At 38.4% G+C, this 24517-nt stretch overlaps 1 protein-coding gene across 21 annotated transcripts in view; it reads left to right on the top strand.

Annotated features, from left to right (window-relative positions):
• Positions 1 to 24517, top strand: part of plxna2 (plexin A2) — a 775091-nt gene that overhangs the window by 705482 nt on the left and 45092 nt on the right. For all 21 annotated transcript variants that reach the window (XM_087307494.1, XM_087307492.1, XM_087307488.1 and 18 more), the window contains 7 exons: positions 978 to 1212; positions 4145 to 4287; positions 6710 to 6978; positions 18509 to 18575; positions 20885 to 21031; positions 21334 to 21493; positions 23963 to 24066. In XM_087307494.1, the coding sequence (XP_087163620.1) occupies positions 978 to 1212; positions 4145 to 4287; positions 6710 to 6978; positions 18509 to 18575; positions 20885 to 21031; positions 21334 to 21493; positions 23963 to 24066 (1125 nt within the window). The remainder of the gene's footprint in view (positions 1 to 977; positions 1213 to 4144; positions 4288 to 6709; positions 6979 to 18508; positions 18576 to 20884; positions 21032 to 21333; positions 21494 to 23962; positions 24067 to 24517) is intronic.

Here is a 24517-nt window from a genome sequence, read left to right as displayed (position 1 = left end):
ATTATTTTTTATTATTTTCTTTATGTTATTATATATAAATATAACATTAATATACTATTATTATTTTATTTATTTTAACATTTTGTTGGAAATAATTGTAAATAATTATGGAAATCCATTTTTTTAAAACAAACACATTAATTAAATATTATACATAAAAATACGTACTTTTCACTGTCTGTATGTTATACTTAAGTTACTAAAAGCATTTTAAAATTCAGGGATCGTAAACAAAATGAACTTTAAATAAAGAACTAAATTAAATTAGAACTAAAATAGAAATGAATATAAACTATAAAAATATCTATTAAAACTACTACATTATTCATTTGCCAGTTTCAGCATTTGCTAGTAACTATAATGAATTCTAGCAGTTTGATTTTTACTAATGCTAACACAGAATAATAAATGCTGTGGAATATTTTGTTCACTATTCATTTGTGCGCCTTATCCAACCTCTTAATCATATTCAAATTCTCTTTCCGCAGTAACAAATGTTCTTCAGCTTTATTTTTGTAAAGGAAAACCGTCAGCACTAATGATCAGATTTACAAATAAACAATGCCTTATGTGTTTTACTTGCTTGAAAGGACCTTTAGTGCCTGTTTGCCCAGATTAGAGACGTGTGCTGTTTAGGTGGATTTTAAATGTCCTGTTTAAAGGCTCATTATTTACTATTGTTGTCCCACTGGTGGAGATGCAGGCCAGACCTTCAGCAATGCCACAGTCTTGTTGCTGTCACCAGGTTCCCTAGAAACACTAAACCAATTACTGTTAGCACTGCCCAAAACTTACTCAACACAATCTATATCTGCCTCTGTGTATGTGTGTGTGTGTGTGTGTGTGTTTTTTATGTGTTGCTTATACAACAAATCTTATACAGATGGTATTAGAATGCATTTTGGATTGAAAAGAAAAAAAAAACAGGAGGGCTAATAATTTTGAGTTGAACTGTATGTTTGTGTGTGTTCTCTCAGGTGCAGGTCGGTGGTCTGCACGTGTCTCCCGGCTCAGTAAACATTCTCTCCGACAGCCTTCTGACTCTTCCTGCCATCGTGAGCATCGCGGCCGGTGGAGGCCTTCTCCTCATCATCGTCATCCTTGTGCTCATTGCCTACAAGCGTAAATCCCGTGAGAACGACCTCACGCTCAAGCGCCTTCAGATGCAGATGGACAACCTGGAGTCCAGGGTCGCGCTGGAGTGCAAGGAAGGTGAGAAAGACATCGCTTTTCCACTACATTGCGTTATTGATTCTTTGCATTTATCTGCAAGGAGCTGAAATCGTTTTATTACTACACTTGTTGACGTTTGTCTCTTGTATGAAGCTTTATTTTAATTTTTAAGGTCACACTTTATTTTAGTGTATCGTTGCTCTTTTTTGTACATCCTAACATTACTAACAATAACATCACTAACAATACTACTGTAAGCTGATGTAGAATTTAATCCTAATATTATATATGAATATTAATATTACCCAGTACTTATATTTAATATACAATTCTATATTAATCATATTAGACAAACCGTAACCTTGGAATTATAAGGTTCTATCTGCGTTCTGAATAATTTTGAGATAATAAGCTTTAAAGTTTTTGCATTCCATAGAGAACACTATGAGTGTAACATTTGTTTTTTCAAAATGTGAACAACTTATAAAAAAAAAAACATCTCATAATGTAAATAAGTTGACATTTAATATGAATATGTCAATAACTCAATGACGAAATGTTAAATAAAACAACATCACTTACTACTTGTACAGTACTATTTATACTAATATAATAATGCTATATTTTATATACGAATGATGTATATTAATATTAAGTAATATAAATAAGTACATGTTCCTATTGATACTGATAAAAACTGATGTGTAAACTAATGTGTGTGTATGTATATACAGTATATGTATACATAAACACTCACTGGCCACTTTGTTAGGTACACCTGTCCAACTGCTCGTCAATGCAAATTTCTGATCAGCCAATCACATGGCAACAACACAATGCATTTAGGCATGTAGATATGCTTGAGGTGGATGGTCTACAGCAGCAGAGGAACACACCGGGTGCGACTACTGTCATCTAAGAACAGGAAACTGAGGCTACAATTTGCACACGCTCTCCAAAATTGGACAAAGTATGATCGGAAAAGCATTGCCTGGTCTGATGAGTCTTGATTTCTGCTGGGACGTTCTGATGGTAGGGTCAGAATTTGGCATCAACAACATGAAAGCATGGATCCATCCTGCCTTATATCAATGGTTCATGCTGGTGGTGGTGGTGTAATGGTGTGGGGGATATTTTCTTGGCACACTTTGGGCCCATTAGTACCAATTGAGCATTGTGTCAACGCCACAGCCTACCTGAGTATTGTTGCTGACCATGTCCATCCCTTTATGACCACAGTGTGCCCATAACGCACACATGTCATAAAGCATGAATCAAACATGACAGCAAGTTCACTGTACTCAGATGGCCTCCACAGTCACCAGAACTCTATCCAATAGAGCACCTTTGGGATGTGGTGGAACAGAAGATTTGCATCATGGATGTGCAGCCGACAAATCTGCAGCAACTGCATGATGCTATCATGTCAATATAGACCAAAGACTGAGGAATATTTCCAGTATCTATGCCACGAAGGATTAAGGCAGTTCTGAAGGCAAAAGTGGGTCCAACCTCGTTCTAGAAAGGTGTACTTAATAAAGTGGCCAGTGAGTGTGATATATATATATATATATATATATATATATATATATATATATATATATATATATATATATATATTTATATATATACATCGAATATAAATTCAGATTAACATAGATTAGTAAAATGTTTATCAATATTTACATACTGTAAATAGTATTTTGAATATTTAGCATTTAATGTAATCATTTATATAACTATTCATACTATTAAATTTTATAAGAATTAATTTCTAAATTCTGATATAAAAATGCTTTGAGATGAGCATTTATGTCCTTAATAATATTATTTTCATAAAATGAGCAAACTACAAGCATTTGCATGCATTCGTTAGACGCTCACAAAGCAATTCACGGTGCATATGATATTACTACAGATGTGTGTTCTCTGTGAAACAAATCCTGACATTGCTGCCATAAACAGCATGATACCATGATAGCATATTCTTAAAATTCAGACGGCACCAATTAAATCTGCAGTAAGAGATCTGTGTGCCGCACATCATCATCTGAGGCTGACAGAGAACACATTTCACACACAGTGCAGATGAGCGAGTGTCCCTGACCCGCGTTTAGCACGGCTGAGAGGATGAGGTTTGTGTTGACTGACTCTGGAGCCGCTAGGAATTTTAAGATGCAGAAGTGTTGAAGGGGCAGATTGAGCCCTGCACCACAGGAACGCCTGAGAGAGAGAGAGAGAGAGTTTAAGATGAGAGAAAAGAGACACCGGCCCAAGATGAAGAGGACGACAGGTGAGGGCAGACCATAGAAAAAGAGCGCTCCAGAAAGCAGGAATAAGCAAACGCGAGGAGAGAAAGAGAGATAGAAGAGTCCCTGAGGAAAGAGTCCTGCCCCAGGCTCTGTCAGAATGGACCCAATTAAAGACATCCCACCTCCAGTCTCCACCAGCAGGGGACGAGCACTTCAGCAGACTGCAATTTACTCTCTGTGTGTGTTTGTGTGAGTGAGAAAAACATAAATAGAGACAAGCTGAGAGCTTCTTTTAGTTTTAGCTCCATTCGTCTGCCTGCAACCTCCTTCAGGAGCTTCAGAAAAACCTCAAACTGGACCAAAAACAAGTCTCTCTCAGATGCTGAGTAGAACTGCAGTTCCGGTTCTGGGCTTTTAGGTGGCCACAAACTAAAAAAGAAAAACTCATATATTATCAACCTTAATATTATCTAATGTTATCATTATAAATATTACTGTATATTTTTAATATTAGCAACATTAATGCAATGTTTACCTTCATCTTACGTCTTTATATTTACATTTATTATATTGCAATTTTAAAAAATGTCTTTATAAGAAGGAAGTAAATTAAGCTTAATCTTCAACAAAAGATTTCATTTTGTTCAAATGTGACCTATTTATAGATTTTTCAATTGATTAACATAACTGGGGGGATTTTCCTCCCTTCTTGTTTTCAGCTTTTGCAGAACTGCAGACAGACATCAACGAGTTGACGAGTGATCTGGACCGGGCTGGTATTCCCTATCTGGATTATCGCACATATGCCATGAGAGTGTTATTCCCCGGCATTGAGGACCATCCTGTGCTCAGAGAGCTGGAGGTGGGCTATAATTTACTTCATTGGAATTTATATTTCCTTCATTCATTCATTTTCCTTCAGATTAGTCCCTTATTTATCAGGGGTAGTCACAGTGGAATGAACCGCCGGGACTCGAACCAGCGACCTTCATACTTATGGAGCTGATAATATGCCAAAACAATCTGAATTTGAATTGTGTTAATTTGAATAATTGGCAATTGATATTTAATAAGTCTGATTGTTTATATCCGGTTAAAATTGTTTTCAATTTGAATTTCTTAATTCGAGTTTGAATTTCATAACTTAAATATTGAACATCTGAAATTTAAGAAAACTGAATTTTTCAAAGCTGACATATTTTCAAACTTCAGATTTTTTGTGTTCTGAATTGATAGACTGCAGTTATTGGGTTTGTAAAAATAGTTTCAAACTTTCAAGATTTTCAAATTCAGTATTCTTAAATTAAAAACCAGAAATTTAGATCATGAAATTCAGATTCAGCAGAAAGTAGGTCATGGGGCATCAACAGGGAACAGTAGACAATCGCCGAAAAGTCAAGCGAAGCATTTTGGCCAATCACTGAGCTGCGTGAGTTTTAAATTTTCAAATTAAGAAATTCATATTCTAAATTTTTTTTTTCACATACAAATTAAGATTTATTAAATGACATTTGTCAATAATTTAAATCAACACAATTCAAATTCAGATTGTTTGGGCATATTATTAGCTCCATACTTGCTGTGAGGAGACAGTGCTAACCACTGAGCCACCGTGCCGCCTGGATTATATATTTTGTTTCTAATTTCTAACTTGGTTCTATTCTAACTTGATGCAAATATAATATATAAGTACCTAAAATAGTTACACAGTGTACTTAATCAGTAGGTACTTCGCCATCTACCCTCTCAACACTACACTTTCTTTATAATATAAAATATAGAAGACAGGTGTGAGCTTTCATTTATTTAATTTGTATTTCATACCATAAGATTCTAATGACTTGTATTTTGTATACTGGACAGTGGCAGCTCTTCTGTTTAGTTGCTTCTGTTTATAGCACACTCGTAACTGGATGAAAATAATGTTGGCCACATTGACGTATCAGAGAAATAGACCAAAGCGACCAATTCTATATATTATTGTAGCTTTCTATGTCTATGTGTGCAAGCAGTCGATTTTCAAGCTGTGTGTCATATCATTGCGGCTGCTGCAGGCATCTCACATTAGCAAAGTTGCTTGATTATTACAGCAGAATTCGAGTATTGACCTTATTCTTCAATGCGGAAGTGCGCTCATGTTTGCGATTGTTGAATTTCTGATAAGGAAGGAATGACAAGGAATAATAAACGGCTGAAAACGGTCAAACTACTAGCTCTACGAACAAGTGTGTGGCTGACTTTACTGACAAAGCAGAATAATATAATAAGAATATATCAGTTTGCAACATCAAGCAGCATAACAAGCTGTTGTTAAAGTCTAAAAATGAATGAAAGTGAATGATTAAGTCTTGAGCCAAAAAGATTCAAATGGCTTCACCCACTCGTACTCTGAGAATAAGGTCAATAGTTACTAGACATATTGTAAAATAGTAACATTTAATTTTTCGTCAGTCTTAACACATGATGTAACTACAGAAGAGTCTAGCTTTAATAAAGGAAAATTATTGAAGGTCTTGAAATTTTTGCTAATGGTCTAATCCGATTCAATTATGTATGCTAAGCTAAGCTAACCAGAGATAATAATAATAATAGTTCCTTACATTTATATAGCGCTTTTCTGGGCACTCAAAGCGCTTTAGACACAATAAAGGGGGGGGGGGGTCTCCTTATCCACCACTAGTGTGCAGCATCCACCTGGATGACGTGACGGCAGCCATTTTGCGCCAGACCGCACACCACACACCAGCTGATTGGTGGAGAGGAGACAGTGATGAAGCCAATTGGAATATGGGGATGGTTAGGAGGCCATGTGGGCAGATTTGGCCAGGATGCCGGGGTTAAACCCCTAATCTTTTCGAAGGACATCCTGGGATTTTTAACGACCACAGAGAGTCAGGACCTCGGTTTAACGTCTCATCCAAAAGACGGCGCTCACTGAGCAGTATAGCGTCCCCGTCACTATACTGGGGCATAAGGACCCACACAGACCGCAGGTTGGGCGCCCCCTGCTGGTACTAACACCACTTCCGGCAACAACCTAGCTTTCCCATGTGGTCTCCCATCCAGGTACTGACCGGGCGCAGCCCTACTTAGCTTCAGTGGGCGACCATGTGAGAGTTGCAGAGAGCTAGCTGCCGGCAAGATCAGCTGAATGTATTTAAAATTGATAAAACTCAACTAGACGAGTTGCACAATTAGCCTGTTTACAAAAGAAGCAGCATTTTGATAGGGTAGACACTGGCTAAAGATGGTGATCTTGACTGTGAAGTTGTTGTGTGTTCCAGGTCTCTGGTAACGGGCAGTTGTGTGTGGAAAAAGCTCTGAAGCTGTTCGCCCAGCTGATAAACAACAAGGTGTTTTTGCTGACGTTCATCCGTACACTGGAAATGCAGCGTTCGTTCTCCATGCGTGATCGCGGTAACGTGGCGTCGCTCATCATGACGGCTCTACAGGGTCGACTGGAATACGCCACGGACGTCCTCAAACACCTGCTGTCCGACCTCATCGACAAGAACCTAGAGAGCAAAAACCATCCCAAACTACTGCTCAGGAGGTGCGTGCTTTACTTCGTGCATCCAGTTTTTCATCCACTTTATAGTGTCAAATGAATATGCAACAAAGTTTCATTCTGTTATCTTAGCATAATAGCTATATTGATTCACGATCCATAAGAGCATCCCTCCAGTCTCTCGGTACGGCCCCATTGTCAGTGTCACTTATCATTTGTGCACTAGGTACTCATAAAACATTCATGAGCAGCTCAAATCCACTTGTTTTTTTCCTCTCTTTCTCTCTCGCTCTCGGCTATCCTCTATCCCTTTCCTCTAAATTTGTATAGGTTTTTCGAAGTCTTTCCAAAGCAGTGTGTCAACTAGAAGATTTAGACTAATAATGATTAAACAAAGAGTTGCCCGAGGGCTAGCATGCAGCGCGGTCCGCAGCCGCTTTCATTAAGACCCCGCTTGATGGAGTTTAGCCGTGTGTAGTTTAGCTTTAGCTGGAGGTGATTTGTTCCTCTTGACTGCAGCGTTATATCAGCTATACATCACACTTTGAATATTCAAAGCGGACAGACCAAACAAACACTGCAGCCGTTTGTTCACTCTCTCTCTCCTTCGGTCTTATTGAATGATTTTCGGCGTGTTGTTTGTTACGTGACTCAGCTCATTAATAGTCACAGTAAATAGATGCAGGGAAATGTGGATTAGGGCGTTATTTAACGTGACAGACGGCGCGTCTCTGTCATTATCTGCTGTCATTAGGAACACAAAACACTAATCCTCCCGCTCTGGCAAGCCGGGCCCAGGGGATCAGGGGCCTGAGGTTTTAGATGACACTTTTTCCTTTTTTTTCTATGGGAATGTAGAAGATTATCGATTCGACATGCTCCTTTTAGTCTCGTTCACATCTCCATGTCTTCACTTTTTCCAGGAAGCATCTGGAAAACAAGGCTGTACTAGAAGTCCTACGAACGTGTTTTCATTTATTTACTGTTTCCCTCTTTTCACTATCGCTTTCGGCCATGTGATTTCCTGCTGGTGTTACGGTTAAATGAACACCATCGCTTCCAAGACTGCTGCTAGTCTTCACTCCCTCCGCATCGATTGGGCTCCATCTCACTAATTTTCTTCCCTGTTCCTTTAATAAAAGGCATTACTCTAACTCTCTCGCTCGCAAGCATTTTGATTTCAATTGATCCAAGTGGACAAACCCTGTCCTTCTTGTGACCTTTTTGTGTGTGTGTTTGTGCTTCTCATTTTGAACATTTCCCCATTAATTTAATACATCTGGAGATTGTCCCTCCTTGTAACTGATATAGGTGTTTGCATTTCTGATCAAGCAGATCTTCTTGTCGTACAGATGAATTTAGTCAATAAATATGTCAAAAAATATATATTATAGACATTAGGGGTGTGATGGAACATCAACATAATCATAATTGTTTACCTTTGACTCTATTTTTTTTAGTCGATTAAAACTTTAATGCAGTGAATGGATGAACTTTAATGGATGAATGCAATTATTCATTTAATTAAATGTCTTAAAACAAGCTGTCAAGCTAACTGTGTTAAAATGTGCTAGCAATGCTAATTTATTCTAGATACATGCAACCTGTTTATTCATCGAAACATTACTTAACATGTTTAAAACATTTTGCTAGAAACAGTATAATCGTATATAAAAAATGTTAGCAACAAGCATGCTGGCAAATGTCTGAAAACATGCAAGCAATGTGCTTAGCATGATGCAATGCTACTTGCCTTGTTGAAACAAACAGCTTAGCCCGGCTTAAGCTGGTCGACAAGCCTGGTTTTAGAGGGGTTTTCGCCATTTTCATGCTGGTTTCCAGTCATTTTAAGCCAGGCTGGAAAATGACAAGTCTAAACCAGCTTGACCAGCCTGGTTTAAGCTGGAAATAGCAGGTTTTGGGTGGGTTCCTATTCTGGCTATGTTGGTCAAGCTGGTTTTAGCTTGTCATCTCTTAGCCTGATCGGTTAAGACCAGGCTGGAAATGGCTGGAAACCAGCCTGGAATGGTCAAACCCCTCTAAAACCAGGCTGGTCAACCAGCTAAAACCAGACAATCAGCCTTGGCTGGTTTAAGCAGTTGTTTTCAGCAGGGTGGTAATGCTACATGTCAACATGGTAACTTATTCTAGCTATGTACTAAATATTTTGGCAATGTCAGTCATGTTGAACAAGTTAGGAGTGTTTAGGGTTGAAAATGTTAAATCTTGTTTGTGTAACCCTGCCGGTCCTACTCCACCCAACCCGCTCCGAGCTGGGATCCAACCAGCGACCTTCCGCATGGGAGTCGGTTGCTCTAACAAGGAGGCTAAAGTCCATGGCCACTAGCGTCTGTCGCTAGAGCACCTTTAGCGGTCAGAGGAGTAAGGATTTTACCTGCACAGCACTTCACTAGCTGGCCTCCGCTACACTCACCACCCCAAACCTCACACCCCTCCAGGTCACAGCACACGGCAACATGCAAATTCAAACTTGTAGATGTTAAAGCAGTGTTAAAACTTACCATAGCAGCTAAGCTAGCATGTTGTAATCATGGCAGCAGCATGCTAATTCATTCTAGAAGCATGTCAACAATATGTAAAATGTAAATGACCTTTTTTATTAAGATTCATGAACTTTTGGGCTGCTAAAATAAGATTTCTTGACACTTTTTTTTTTCTTATTTATGGACCTGCAAATTTTATGTGTGGACATACTAAGGAATAAAATGTCGTGTCTCACAGGAAAACAGTGCCACATAAATTAATTATGTACACAAACACAACACTGGACATAAGAGCTATTTTAAAAAACCTATGCATAACCAACATATACTATAAAGGTTGCCTAACTATACACATCAGACAGGCTATACAAATACTTTTATAAGAGACTGAACTGTGTTGTGCTGGATGTTGTGGAAGAGATGTATTAAAGGTGAATATTATGCAAATGAGCTATTTAAGTTTGAAGCAATCAACGCAACATGATTATAGTAAACATTTATATAGTAAACATTGTTTTCCTTATTGAGTTCTTGTAAGATGGAGTTTAGATAAAGTGTCAGGTGCATATGAGGAAGAGTGTTTCTACATGTGGTTTGTCAAGCCCACTCACAATATTGCAGGGAGCTTTTAGAAACCTACATGACCACTCAATCATACGGTACAGAACAAACCATTAGGTCACAGTTCCAGCTAGTTTTAGCAGTTGTATTAAACAGCAAAGATCTATAAGTTGTTGTACTTAAAATCACCATAACAGAATAAGCTAGCAGTCGTAAGTGAGTGAGCTGCTTTGATGGTGTGCGATCCTTGTAGAATGTCTTGATGTAGGAACAAAGGACATTCATGTGTGTTAAGGAAAATAATGAATGTCAAAGATGCCTGTAGGGCAGTTGCTTGCAAATGAGACATCTTTTAAGAATCAGACAATATCAACAGAGAGACTAATTTATTTTCATAAAGTGACCCACTTGCATTTAATGATAACCGACTGTGAAAAATAACAAGGGCCTGTCTGGTCTCGGCGGTCATCGGAATGACTGGATGATTCATTTCTAATTGCCTAAAGCGGAGCTGGCATTAATATTTGCTTGTCTATTATTTTTTAATCTTTATTTGATTATGGGAGATATGGAGTCACTTATAAGACTCAGGCTTGTTTCTGGGCTTCTGTTTCCATCTGCATCAGCAGGGAATGTGATTGTTTTCAGCGCAGACTGATTCATCGCTCCAGTAGGAAAGCCGCAATAAATCAAATCTCAGTCGCGCAATGCATGGTTTTCAGTGGCTTTTTGCTAGTCTTTAATGACAGAGACATTTAAATATACTGATAATCACATTAGAAAAAGAAGTAACACTTGACAATATGGTTCAGTTAGTTAATGTGTTTACTAATGAACTGTACATCATGTTATTTATTTATTCTGTTCATTCATTAATGTTATTTCATGAAAATACAGCCATTCATTGTTTGTTTGTGTTAAGAGATAGCACAACTTTAGATTTTATCAGTGCGTTTGTAAACTGTAGAACTATGATTATTAAATGCTTTGCAAGTATTGTTCATACTTTGATTGTGTTCAATACATTAACATTAACTAATGAAACTTTATTCTAAAGTGTGAGCCAGGTGAGAATAAGAGATGTCAATTTTGAGAGTTGGAAATTTTGAATGAATTTGTTCATGAAGCTCATGCAACATTTTTGTCTTTTGTCCTGCTCAGTTTTGTTTTGTGCAATTTTGTTTTGTTTTTTGTTTTGTCCTGCTCTTGTGTTGTTTAGACTTGTTTTGTTGTCTTGCGTCCAGCTCAGTGTTTTGTTTTGTCTTTTTTATTTTATTTTCAACTTAAAGGGCACATAGTTTACCCCTTTTGTATGATTTAATATTAATATTATGGTTTGTTTGAGTGTGCCAGTTTAGGTTCAGTTCAACACAGTTTAGATGTTTTTATTATAATGTGTTCAAAAGTGTTATGTTGTGGGCGTTTACACAGCTTACTGTTTTAGGGGCGTGTTGCTTCACATGAAAATTAGTTTCAGCTTCCCGCTCAACGTAACAAGGGGGTGGAGCCAAGAGCTCCCAAGCTCTGTGTTTGCAACAGACAGGCAAACAGAGAAAAGTTAAGCTAGGATTAGCATTCAGCCGTACATATACGACTCAGACCAAGCAGAGAGTCCAAAATTTTTTGTGTCTCTGTATAGTTTTACAGCCAACACTGTGCTAGTTTCAAGTGCCGAGCTTTTACACCGAGACCAATAACTATGCACACTAAATTAACTTTGACTGAGGCACCGGATGTGCCGCTCGAAGTTGCGACACGGTACACCAGACACTCTTTGTGGCGCGGCAGAAACATGAAGTGTCCGGAATCGTCGCGCTACCCAGCGCCATGCAGCGCCATGCATTCTAGAACTCCGAACACAGGCCTCCACCAGGGCAAACACAACGGCGCCCCAAGTTGGCGGCCGCCCGCGGCGCCCAGCTGCCGACCCGAAGTGCCACCGCGTGCAACCCGACAGAAACCCACGCTCAGAACTCTGAAATGCATGGCGCCGCAATGCGCCATGCAAAGAGGTGCTTCTGGTTTGCAGCCTGCAGGCAAGTTTGTTATTTTATTTCCAATGGAGAGACGCACACATAAGACAACACGCTTGCACTTTTCCAGCTGCACCTAAGATCACAGGGAGCTTCTGTGTTTGCGAGAAATGCAAACGGCGGAAGTTTAAACCTACCAAAAGGTACAAACAATAATTCCGATTAGAGCGATAATGTGGAAAATTTTGATCTTGTGTTGAGCCCAATGAGCCTTACATCTAAAAATAGAGCAAGTGTGTTCCTTTAGTGATGTCGCTTTGACTTACACGCTGAAAATGGAGGACGTGAAACAAGAAACTGAGGATATGGTGAATTGCCTGTCAATCAATATTGGTGGGTGGGCGGGAGGACCACACTCCTATGTCAAGTTGCGGTCGCTCTAAAAACCGCTCCAATTGGTCCACCGTTTTTATTCTGTTAAATTGAAAAAAAAGGACTATGGGTCTGTCCAAACAGCTTGAAAAGTAGATTTTTCACCATAGGTGCCTTTTAAGATTTTTTGTTTTGTTTCACCAAAGACATCTTATTATTTTATTGTTTTTATTTTGTATCTTGGCACAGCTGAGCATGTCTAATGCAAGCCTTTGTTTTGTCTCTATCTTTGTCTGAAGTGTTTAATTTATCTTTCCTGATTTCTTTTTCTTTTTTGTGGTATGTATATTTATTTGTTAACACATGGGCATCATGGCTCAACATGTCATGCTAATAACAAGACTCGAATAGCATATTGCTTCTTGACTAAACTTTTTTAGTGAGATTTTGTTTATGTTTCTCTCCCGCATCTTAATATCTGTGGAGGACTGTGGCTAAAAATGGAACGGCTCCTTCGCCTCAGGCTCTCTCTTGGTGCTGTTTTGTGTGTGTGCACATGTTTTCACCTAATGAGATTTGCAGGCACCCAGAGCCGCTCAGAATGAACTATTAGTGAGACACATTGTGTTGTGTGTCGCCCCTTCAATGAAGCATTCCTTTACCCCCATCAAGAAACACACATATACATTACACACTAATAGCTAATGCTCATTAATGAAGGCAGAAGACATCAAAAAATGCTGAAGAAAGGGAGTATGAGCAGACAAAGGCAGAATTACACAAAAACATTCTATGATAAAGTTGTAGAGGATGCAAAAAAACTCATTTAGGTGCACAAATTGCTACTATTATCTGTTTATTCATTTTCTCACTAGGAGATGAGCAGGCAGTGTGTTTGGGCTTCCTGTTCAAAGAAAATAGAGCATTTTTTCCTTTTTATATATATAAAGCATCAAATCTTCAATGAAGAGATTTTGGAGATTGACTTCTCTGGGTTTGAAATATATTTCGAAGCCAGATATTGACTCTGAGCCCCTGCGAAATGAAATATGCCCGTGCGCCAAGAGAGCCCAATTCCCACGTGCATTTGAAAATGCCGGGCCAATTTCCCTTCATTTTATTTGTTAGAACTCAATTTCCATCCGTTTGTAGAGGTAGTTTATGAGAGGCACTGAACCGGATGCTTCTAATAAACCAGTTGCATAAGGATACTGCGTTTTCTAAATTTAGTTCAGCAGTTCGTAATTTAGCCCATATTTGTAGGTTGTAGGGTTTTTTTCCCGTCCGTCACAGTCCATCATTGATCGCAGATTGACTGAGACAGGAAAGAGACAGGAAACAGCCGTGCAAGACCTGATGCAACCAGCATCAAACGAACTGTCATTGTAGTATATGTGTGTCAGTGCTCATAACTCACACGATCCCTGAATGAGTGTCACATATGAGTGCGCGCATCGGTGCACAAACACACATAGGTTCCTTCTCACTCCTGCATCCAAAGTCCCTCGGCTCACAAGCCTAGAAGAAAACAGGTACAACGCAAAGTTGACAGGCTTAAAAGAGAATATATAAACATGATGAAATTTCGGATAAAGTCCGCCACACACGCTGCCGAACAAACACACAAATACACACTGTCCTTTAGACAAATCAGACAGCTCTCGTCTCAAACATGACGGCTTTCCTTGAGCTCGCTCCATCTTGCATCACTCCTGTTTTCCCACCTCTCATTTCATCTCTGTCTGAAAGCGCCATTTGATTTATTCACTAAAATGGACCATTATTAAATAATCATAATTGGTCGGCCTCGTTATTCAACATCCATGTTTGTTCTTTTAGTAAAATTTGCATTTTTTCATCTTCTAATGCATTAACCTAGATGAGCGAGTATCTTGATAAACAAATGCAGCATAATGCAAATCACATCATCTTTATGGTAATGGACTCTTAACACCTGAATATACAAACTCTGCATTGCGATAATAACTTCTTTTTTAGTGAAGTCTATGCACTCTATGGCCATCATTGTGCTTTTCTAGGATGCTTTCCGTCTGCTTGAATAAATCTCCTAATCTGCCTGTTTTGCCAGTTAGATAATATAAAACTAATATTGTAATTATAATGATCAGAAAAAAACAATAAGAGGCCGATTCTTTTAAAACTGTTGTTTAGTTTATGTACTGTATATACAGTTGGAAGTCAAAGTTATTTGCCCTCCTGTGAATGCTTTTTTCTTTTTCAAATATTTCCCAAATGATGTTTAACAGATCAAGGAATTTTTCACAGTATTTCCTATAATATTTTTTTTTCTGGAGAAAGTCATATTTGCTTTATTTTGATTAGAATAAAAGCAGTTTTTAATTTTTTAAGAACCGTTTTGAGGTCAAAATTATTAGCCCTCTTAAGCAATATTGTTTTTCGATTGTCTTCTAATAACTATTAGACAGAACTAATAGCTAATGATAAATGTTAGCAGTAACCAGGTAATTCTCTTGATTTAATTATCTATTGAATATATATATATATATATATATATATATATATATATATATATATATATATATATATATATTATTGCAATTTAAAGGCATAACTAGGCTAATTAGGCAAGTTAGGACAATTAGGCAAATCATTGGACATCTGTAGCGAAGCAGATGCTGAGAACAGACTTGCGGATCCAAGTGCAGTTTATTCGAGATTAGTCAGGCAGGCAACAGTCAATACAGTGGCAAGCGGGTAAATGCAGAACATTCAAAAGGTGAAGTCATAAGGAGACTGGTCAGTCTTGGTTGGCAAGCAATGTAAACAAGCAAACAAACAAAGTGAAGGTCAAACACGGCAGTGCAAGGCAAAGGAAACTACATCGTGGTGCTAACAAAAAAGTGTAACAAGACTCAAAAGCAACTGGTGTGTGTGACTGTACTGCTTTTAAAATCCAAGTAATCAGTTCATAATGATTCTCCGGCTGTGTATGTGTAGTGAAACAGAAACAGGTGAGTGTGTGGTGCATAACGGGATTTGTAGTTCTTTTGGTGACATATTTGTAGTTTTCCAGCGATCTGTATGGACTAGATCGCTGGTGATTGTGACAGCAATGATGACTTGTGCTGTCGTCAATCAAAAAAAAAAATTTGCTTAAAGGGGCTAATAATATTGACCTTAAAAATGGTTCTTATAAAATTAAAAACTGCTTTCATTCTTGCCGAAATAAAACAAATATGACTATGCGGAAGAAAAAATATTATAGGCAATACTATAAAATAAATCCTTGCTCTAAACTTCATTTGGGAAATCAAAAAAGAACAAGGAGGGCTAATAATTCTAACTTCAACTGTTATATCAGGATAAGATTACATTTTAGATGAAAACAATCAAGGAAATTCCATGCAGTGCCATTGTTTTCAAATCTGATGATGATAAATCACTTTCTTGAGCATATTAAAATAGAAATACACCATTGAAATTATACTGCATTTACAACAATAGATTTATTGATTATAGGAGACTCTCTGGCTACACTCATCTAGCATTGGTCACATGGATATGCAGCAGCACTTTCAGTTTATCACCGGCGGGACCTGACCTCTATAAACACACCTCATCTCATCTCACCGATCAGCACTCGCTATCACGTGTGACCCTGCAGTATGACCCTCTCCAACAGAATATACACACGCGCATACACTCTCTTCCACACTGTGTGTTTGCGGGCTGTCTCAGCGGTGTAATCATAGTTATTTCCACATGCATTAAGAGAGTCATTTTCTCTTGCTACTGTTGAGTAAATTGGCGGTGTGCTGCCTCACCGGCCCGAGCATGTGAAAGTGTGACATCGCCGCGACAATTACGCAGCTGATATTACATCGTCCACCGATGCTTATTCTTGTTTGTAATGTCCATAAGTGAACATAATACTCACTGCCACAAAAAGCCAGATAGAGACAGGAAGACAAGCGGGGGGAAGAAAAAAAAAGTCTTTCCAGGGTGAAAGCTGGAGTGTTTTGCATGGAAAGAGAGGTATTGGTATTCCACAGGCGTGCTCAGCCGTCAGAACGAGGGAATAACCCTTTCATGTATTTTTCATGCTCGTTAACCACTCCCGTCGGGGTGCTGTTTGTTCTCTCTTCCTCTGTCTGCCTTCTCCCTTCGCTTTTTTCCACCTGCTCTGTGTTCAACTAAAACCCTCAGCTCTTCCTTTTGGGCTCTTCCTAAATTGTTGCCCACAACTCTAGAGATCTTGTGTTTGTCGTCTGTGGGTTTGAGGCTGTGCTTCTGTCTCCTGCCTCAAAGCAGACAAAGAACGAAAGAGACAGGAGGTGGTCAGATGAAATAGAAAAAAAGCTGTCTGGAGTGACTGGCTGGGATTGTTCTTTCCTTTCTTAGGTAGTTTAGAGATTGTGGGTTCAAGTTCATTCATTAATTTTACTTCAGCTTAGTTTCTTATTTATCAGGGGTCGCCACAGCGGAATGAACCGCCAACTATTCCAGCATATGTTTGACACAGTAAATGTCCTTCCAGCTCTAACTCTACTAGAAACACCATACATTCACACACACACACACGCACACACACACACACACACACACACACACACACGCACGCGCGCGCACACACATACACACACACACACACACACTCACACTCATACACTAATTTTGGTTACCCAATTCACTTATCAGCCAATGATTGGTATTGGTCTACTTTACATTATTACATAAAGCAGTGTTTCTCAACCACGTTCCTGGAGCACCACCAGCTTTGCACATGTTCCATGTCTCCTTACCCAAACACACCTGATTCATATTATCAGCTCATTAGCAGAGACTGAAAAACCTGTAATGGGTGAGACAGACAAACTAGACATGCAGTGTTGGTGGTCCTCCAGGAACATGGTTGTGAAACTGACATTTTTAGCTAATTATCAGGGCCAATTATATCCTGCTAATCCAATAAGAGCAGAAAAATGCATCAGATTTATGCTGTGTATAAAGATAATGTCTCCTGCAAGGAATTACTGTTGAATTGGGTGTCAAGAATGCTAAAAGTTATAATTATACAGAAAAGCTTTTGTTTGCAAGCCTAAAATAAATAGATATATTAATATTTTTGGAGTTCAGTCCATATGTTAGTACTTCAATATAATCTAAACTATTTTTATTTCCATTAGTTGGAGACACATTTCTTGTTTAAATTCTTAAACTTGTTTTTCATACAGTATTTATCATTTATTTTGGGAAAGTATAATATTTTTAATCAATTTTACTAAAACATTACATCAAAGTGCCTTTAACTAATGTAATATTCATTCATTTTTCTTCGGCTTATTGCCTTATTTATCAGGGATCACCACAGCGAAATGAACTGCCAACTATTCTAGCATATGTTTGGGGATGTCCTTCCAGCTCTAACTCTACTGGCAAAATCATTCACTCTTGCATTCACACATATACTCACACACTATGGCCAATTTTGTTTACACAATTCACTTATTCAATTCAATTCAATTCAACTTATCAGCCCTTGACTGGTATTGGTCTACTTTAAAATACATACATCATTACATAAAGCAGTGTTTTCCAACCGCATTGCCGGGGGACCACCAACTCTGCACATTTTCTGTGTCTCCTCAACCAAACACACCTGATTCAGATCATCATTAGCAGAGACTGAAAGACCTGTAACGGTGGTGGTGACAGACAAAGGAGACATCCAAAACATGCAGTGTTGGTGGGCCTCGAGGAACGTGGTTTAGAAACACTGACTTGCAGTACATTTTTAGCTAATTAACAGGGCCAATTCTATCTTGCTAATCCAATAAGAGCAGGAAAACACATTAAATTTGTGCTGTGTTTAAAGCTAATGTGTCCTCCAAGGAACTACTTTTGTAGTAAGTGACAATAATGCAAAAAGTTATAAATATACAGAAACGCTTTTGTTTGTAAGCCTAGAATAAATATAAAAATAATTAATGATTTCTTGTGTGGCCTGGTAAAGGACCACTGCCTTATTGGACCCCAATAGCCACAAAAGGCTCTATAAAAGCCTGTGTGTTTCACCATTTATACTATTATTCTCCTTCATCTTCAGTTTCCTTAAAGAACAAGCAAACAAATGTTTTTTATTTGGCAAAATATTCATAATTTCCTAATATTTGTGTGTTTCAGAACGGAGTCTGTCGCTGAGAAGATGCTAACCAACTGGTTTGCTTTCTTACTTCACAAGTTCCTGAAGGTAACTTTCTTCTTTGACTTCTTTGCTGTAATAGTACTAGTCTCATGTAGACAGACTGTTGAATCTCAGCATGAAGTCTGGTTCACTCTGGAGCTTATTCCTGGCTCCGAGCCGTCCAATTATACAGGAAGCAGCCCGTCATGTCATGATCAACTAGAGTTTGAATGTTTGTAGGAAATAATTTAAATAATTGGAGTCTCTTCAAGCAGTCTGCTGAAAAAATATCAAAGACATTAATGTGTCTGGACTTAATGGTTGGACTTTACATGTTTAATGCTCAAGGATATCCTGTTTATTTGCTGCTGGCGGTAAGTGCCTGGAAGTAATATATCTTTCTCTCTGTGAGGCAAATCCAGTGAGTAGTTGTTGGCAGAAACATTTGTAGTAGTAACCTGGGAATTATAGGAAATTTGAAATTGCATAAAGTCAGAGAATCAGATTTTGAGAAAGCTTGGTCAGAAATGAATACAGTGGTGCACAAGTACACGTGATTACACAATAAACTGTACACATTTATGTGTTACAAACATTTAGTGTAGTCATTTGCTTCATTGTTGACATCTGAAAGAAAAAATGAACTTTTAAATAGTACTTTATTAAAAAAAACTAACTACGTCTTTTGCCTCAATAAACTCCTAATTTGCTGCTTTTTAATAGGTATTATGGTAGTTAGGTGTGTAACACTGGATTCAGGTTGATAACAGGGGTAAGGGTCCAAACGCAGTTTATTATTAGGTTAGTCAGACAGGCGGTGGTCAAACAGGAACAAATCATAAGGGTAACCAAAAGTGTAGTAGTAGTCAGGGGCGGACTAACCTTAGGGAGCTCCAATCCCCTGCTCGACACTTACCGATCGACCACCTCCCACCCCGCTCTTCACTTACCGATTGTCAGAACTAAACTACCCCCCCACCACCACCACCACCAAAACCCCCAGGGGCTAAGCTATTGTAACTTTTTCCGGGTGAAAATGCTGTCCCAGTCTGCCCCTGGTTGTAGTCAAAGGCAAAGAGGTCAGTGCAGACAACAAACAGAATAAACAAAAAACAAGGATCAGGAAACTATATATGGCTGACGCAAATCTGATGTTTCAACACGGTGTCAAGATCCCAAAGCGCAAGTGTTTCAAACCACTGCACCGAAGCATGATCCGAAACACCAGGTCACGTGAATAAAATGATTCAAAGCGCCAAGATCACGTGACTAAAGCGATTCAAAGCATTGCTCATTTCAGAAGTGTTTCAAGACCTGACGAATCTGCATTTGATTGACAGGGTCGGGAAAACACTCTATGCCATGTAGCTTAGTAAAACATGCGTGTGCACAGAGTAAATAGTGTGAGCTTCATGTGTGTGTAAACGTGGAATCAGGAACTGGTGTGTCTGAGGTGCATAATGGGAGTTGTAGTTCATTGTAGGTCATTGGTGATCGTGACATTAGGTTTAGGTATTGGGTAGGATTAAAGATGTAGAATAAGGTCATCTAGAATATGTACTTTATATGTACTAATAAACAGCCAACATCTTTAGGTAATAAGCCAGCAGTTAGTATTGAGAATTGTAACTTAAACTAAAAATGTTACCAACATTTGAAGCAGATGTCAGCTATATTGTCAAATGATTTGTTTAAATGATGTCTGCTTGTAATTTTAAGAAATGGTATAATTGTTTAGCTGTTTTTATTTCAATTGTGTGTAAAATTTCTTAAATCTCAGCACAACAGTTTGATTTAAGTTAAGGTAATATTGAATTTTATTTATATAAAAACTGTTATATTACTTGTTTTGTTCAAAATTTAAAGTTTAAAAAAATAACTAGTTGGAAATTGAAATCCACTTTAAATGTATTTTATGGATAATTTTGATCCACTTAATCAATCCTTTATGAACAAACTGGTAACTCTTTAAAATAATGGTCCATTAGTTAATGTTAGTTAATGCATTAACCAGCATGAACAAACAATTATATACATTTATTATATTCATTTATTATATATTTATAAATAAATACATTTATTATGGTATTTATTCGTCTTTGTTGACGTTAGTTAATGTTGTTTCAGTTAACTCACTGTGCACTAACGTTAACGAGCGCAACTTTGGATTAAAATTACATTAGTTAATGTTGAACTATAATTAATAAATGCTTTACGATATCATTCATACTTAGTTAATGTTAGTAAATACATGAACTAATAGACCATAATTCTAAAGTGTTACCAAGCTTCAGTATCAAGAAGTAGTAGTAGTAGTTTGTTATTACAAAGAACATGTTTCTTAATGAAGTAATGCTTGGTGTGTGTGTCTACAGGAGTGTGCAGGTGAGCCACTCTTCATGCTGTACTGTGCCATAAAACAGCAGATGGAAAAAGGCCCAATAGACGCCATCACTGGAGAGGCCCGATACTCCCTCAGCGAAGACAAACTCATCCGACAGCAGATCGACTACAAGACGCTGGTCAGCATCATAATTACACTAACTACTTTAGTATCTCATGAACTCTGATGAATGTCAGAGTATATGCGTATGTGTGTGTGTGTGTGTGTGTGTTTGAAAGAAGACAGTCTGGCAGAGGGAGACTAGTGTTCATTAGTCTCTCATACCCTGCTAAGGCTGAGATTGGGGTCCTGCAGAGGGTGTGAAATTAGATTTCTCGGGCCAGGAAATGGCCTTTTCCAGAGCCCCGCTCCGCACCTACGGCTTCACCCACCACAGCCCAACATCTCATCATGCTCATCCTCTTTTTTTCTGCCCTCCAGATCTTAAACTGCGTCAACCCAGAGAACGAGAACAGCCCGGAGATCCCGGTCAAGGTTTTGAACTGTGACACCATCACGCAAGTCAAGGAAAAGATTCTGGATGCTGTGTATAAAAACATGCCGTATTCACAGAGACCCAAAGCTGTAGACATGGACCTGGGTGAGTGAAGTGTGCTTAGATTAGTTCTGTGCCAAAAAGATTTGCCTTGCAAGCTGGTAAATGTGGTATTGCTTTTAAACAACAATACCAAGAGGTTATAATAATACTGGTTATATAAAAATAATAATAATAATAATACTGAACATTTATTTTGCAATGTTTTTTTTTTTACTAAAAATAGTAACAGATGCAACATGTAGCAGACAAATGCAACATTAGTGCCATTCCCAAAAGAATAAGTGTTTTGGAATAGTAAATATTTTAGTGTGAAATCCCTGCAGTATTAAAAGGAATTGTTCACACAAAACTGAAAATTACCTCAATGATTTAAATCGATATAAGATTATTTCTTCTGTTGAACACAAAACAAGATATTTTGAAAAACCATTGTTGCTGGGACCATCGACTTCCATAGGGAAACAAAAATACAGCATAGGCTCATTCTGAAACCGTAGCCCAATTTACATTTCTGGAGATCGCAAATTATGTAGCCAGAATTACATATGGCTGCATTTTGTCTTTAAAACGAACACTAAGGTATGATATGATGCCGTTCCTTTCCGCGCTTACCAGCTGATAGCTTATCTCCATGTGGACGGCTTTCACTCTGTAACCAGTTTGTCCAGTAGCTCGCCATGTACGTCAGCAAACTTGAGACGCAGAGAAGAGTTGACCATGATAGGGGAGTTTGAATCTATTGAAGAACGGTTTCGGAAGCGGCCAAGACAAAAACTGAAACCAAAAGAAAAAAAAACTATTAAACAACAGGGTGAGAATATGGTAAAATCTGGAAACGTGGTAAAAATCAGGTTAGAGCTTTACTTTTTCTGTAATTGCTTTTTTAAAACTTTCGATTGGGTTAAGAGAAGTGGAAGTTAGCGCCAATAGCCTAGTGGTTAGTGTGTCAACACATAGCACCGAGGTGCTTATGGCAAGCCAAGTTTGATTCCCGGCTCAAGGTCCTTTTTCAATCCCTTTCCTAACCACTAGGCTATTTTCGCTGAGTCATTCTAGTCATTTTTAAACAATATTAAATAAATTAGAAAATTACCCATGGTAAGTGACCCCACCTATATTCAACTTCGATCCACTAGCCTCAATCGAGTTTGGTTTTTGGCCCTTCATAAAAAAAAGTTTGGGCACTCCTTCTAGTAGTAGGAATGAAGCAGATGCCAATTTGATGATAAACCAAATTCCACATGGTTAATATTACTGTTTTAATAATCATTAATACAGTATTTAATTACAGTAAAGGGTGTCACGATGGCGCAGTGGGTAGCATGATAATCTCACAGCAAGAAGGTCGCTGGTTCGAGCCTCGGCTGTGTCAGTTGGCATTTCTGTGTGGAGTTTGCATGTTTTCCCCATGTTCATGTTCCCCAGGTTTTCCTCCGGGTGCTCCGGTTTCCCCCACAGTCCAAAGAAATGCGCTATAGGTGAATTAGGTAAATGGGTGAATTTGTCCGTGATGTACTGTATGTGTGTATGTGTGTTTCCCAGTGATGGGTTGCAGCTGGAAGGGCATCCGTTGCGTAAAACATATGCTTGATAAGTTGGTGATTCCTTCCGCTGCGGTGACCTCAGATTATTAAAAGGACTAAGCTGAAAAGAAAATGAATGAATGATTAACTCATTGGAAAAAATAGTGTCTTTTCAGATCTGAAAACTAATAGTATATCACATATATGTGCATTTCATGATCAAAATACATATTTCTTTTTCCTGCAATGTTCACTTTCAATTTCATTTTATCTGTAATGCATAAATAGTGCTGGAAATGTACAATATTTACACACACACACACACACACACACACACACACACACACAAGCAGTTATGTGTGTGACCCAGGTAAAAGCTGACAGACGGTGCTGACAGACTGACTCCACATTTCATTTCTGGCACACAAACGCCCATCTCTCTCTCTCTCACACACACACACACACACACACACACACCGCACACACTGCACAAAAGCCCCCTGTCAGCGGTGCAAATCATCCTTCCAGCACCTTGGACAGAGCAATCTCCTCCATGATGATGTTCTGTCTGTGTAGCTGCAGAACTGTGTGTGTGTGTGTGTGTGTGTGTGTGTGTGTGTGTGTGTGTGTGTGTGTGTGTGTGTGTGTGTGTGTGTGTGTGTGTGTGTGTGTGTGTGTGTGTGTATGCGTGTGTGTGTTGGGGGTAGGTTTCTGCAGGCGTCATCTGTGCATTTGGCAACTACGTAAACTAATAAACCCTATTCAACAGAGGAGAAAATCAATGATCACTCTCGCTCTGAGCCTGTCTATATCCTATCAGCTCTCTCTTTAGCATTTAATTATACCCTACCGCGCATACACACACACACACACTTTCAAACACATGTGAAAAGACACTTTCAGAGGTTTGGATCAAATCAATCTTGCTTTGAGCTGAGGGAGGTTCAGCGAGTCTGTTTTAATGGCAGATGTTTGATTTTTTTTTCAGAGTGGCGTCAGGGACGGATGGCCCGCGTGGTCCTGCAGGATGAAGACATCACCACCAAGATTGAAAATGATTGGAAGAGGCTCAACACTCTCATGCACTATCAGGTACAATAGAAGACATGCACGATTATACATAATGTCATGGTGCCCTCTTCTGTCTGATTGAGAAGGCTTTAAAGGGGACAAATTTTCTTTGCTTTATTGAATAAAATATAGGCACATTTAATAGATGTAGTCATTTGTTATAAATAAATAATTTGGTCACTTTTTTTGATGGTCTGTTTGTTGAATTTAAGTAACATTGCATTGGCATGTCAACTTATTCTCATTAGATTATAAGTAGACTGTTAGGTTGGGGTTAGGGTTAGTGTAAGTTGACATGTACTTGCAAAGTTTCTTATAGTCAGTTAGTCTGTCTGTTGAAGGAGCAGTAACAACAGATATTAAGCAGACAGTCTACTAATATTCAAATGAACCATCAAAATAAAGTGTTACCAATAATATATGTTCTTAATAGGATTTGGCCTAAAAACGAAATCTTGATTTATTGAACATT

This window comes from Danio rerio, chromosome 23 (genome assembly GCF_052040795.2).
Source record: "Danio rerio strain M-AB ecotype USA chromosome 23, GRCz13ab, whole genome shotgun sequence".
NCBI classification, from domain to species: Eukaryota; Metazoa; Chordata; class Actinopteri; order Cypriniformes; family Danionidae; genus Danio; species Danio rerio.
Note: the sequence above shows the minus strand (reverse complement) of the source record. Positions and strands in the feature narration are given on the sequence as shown.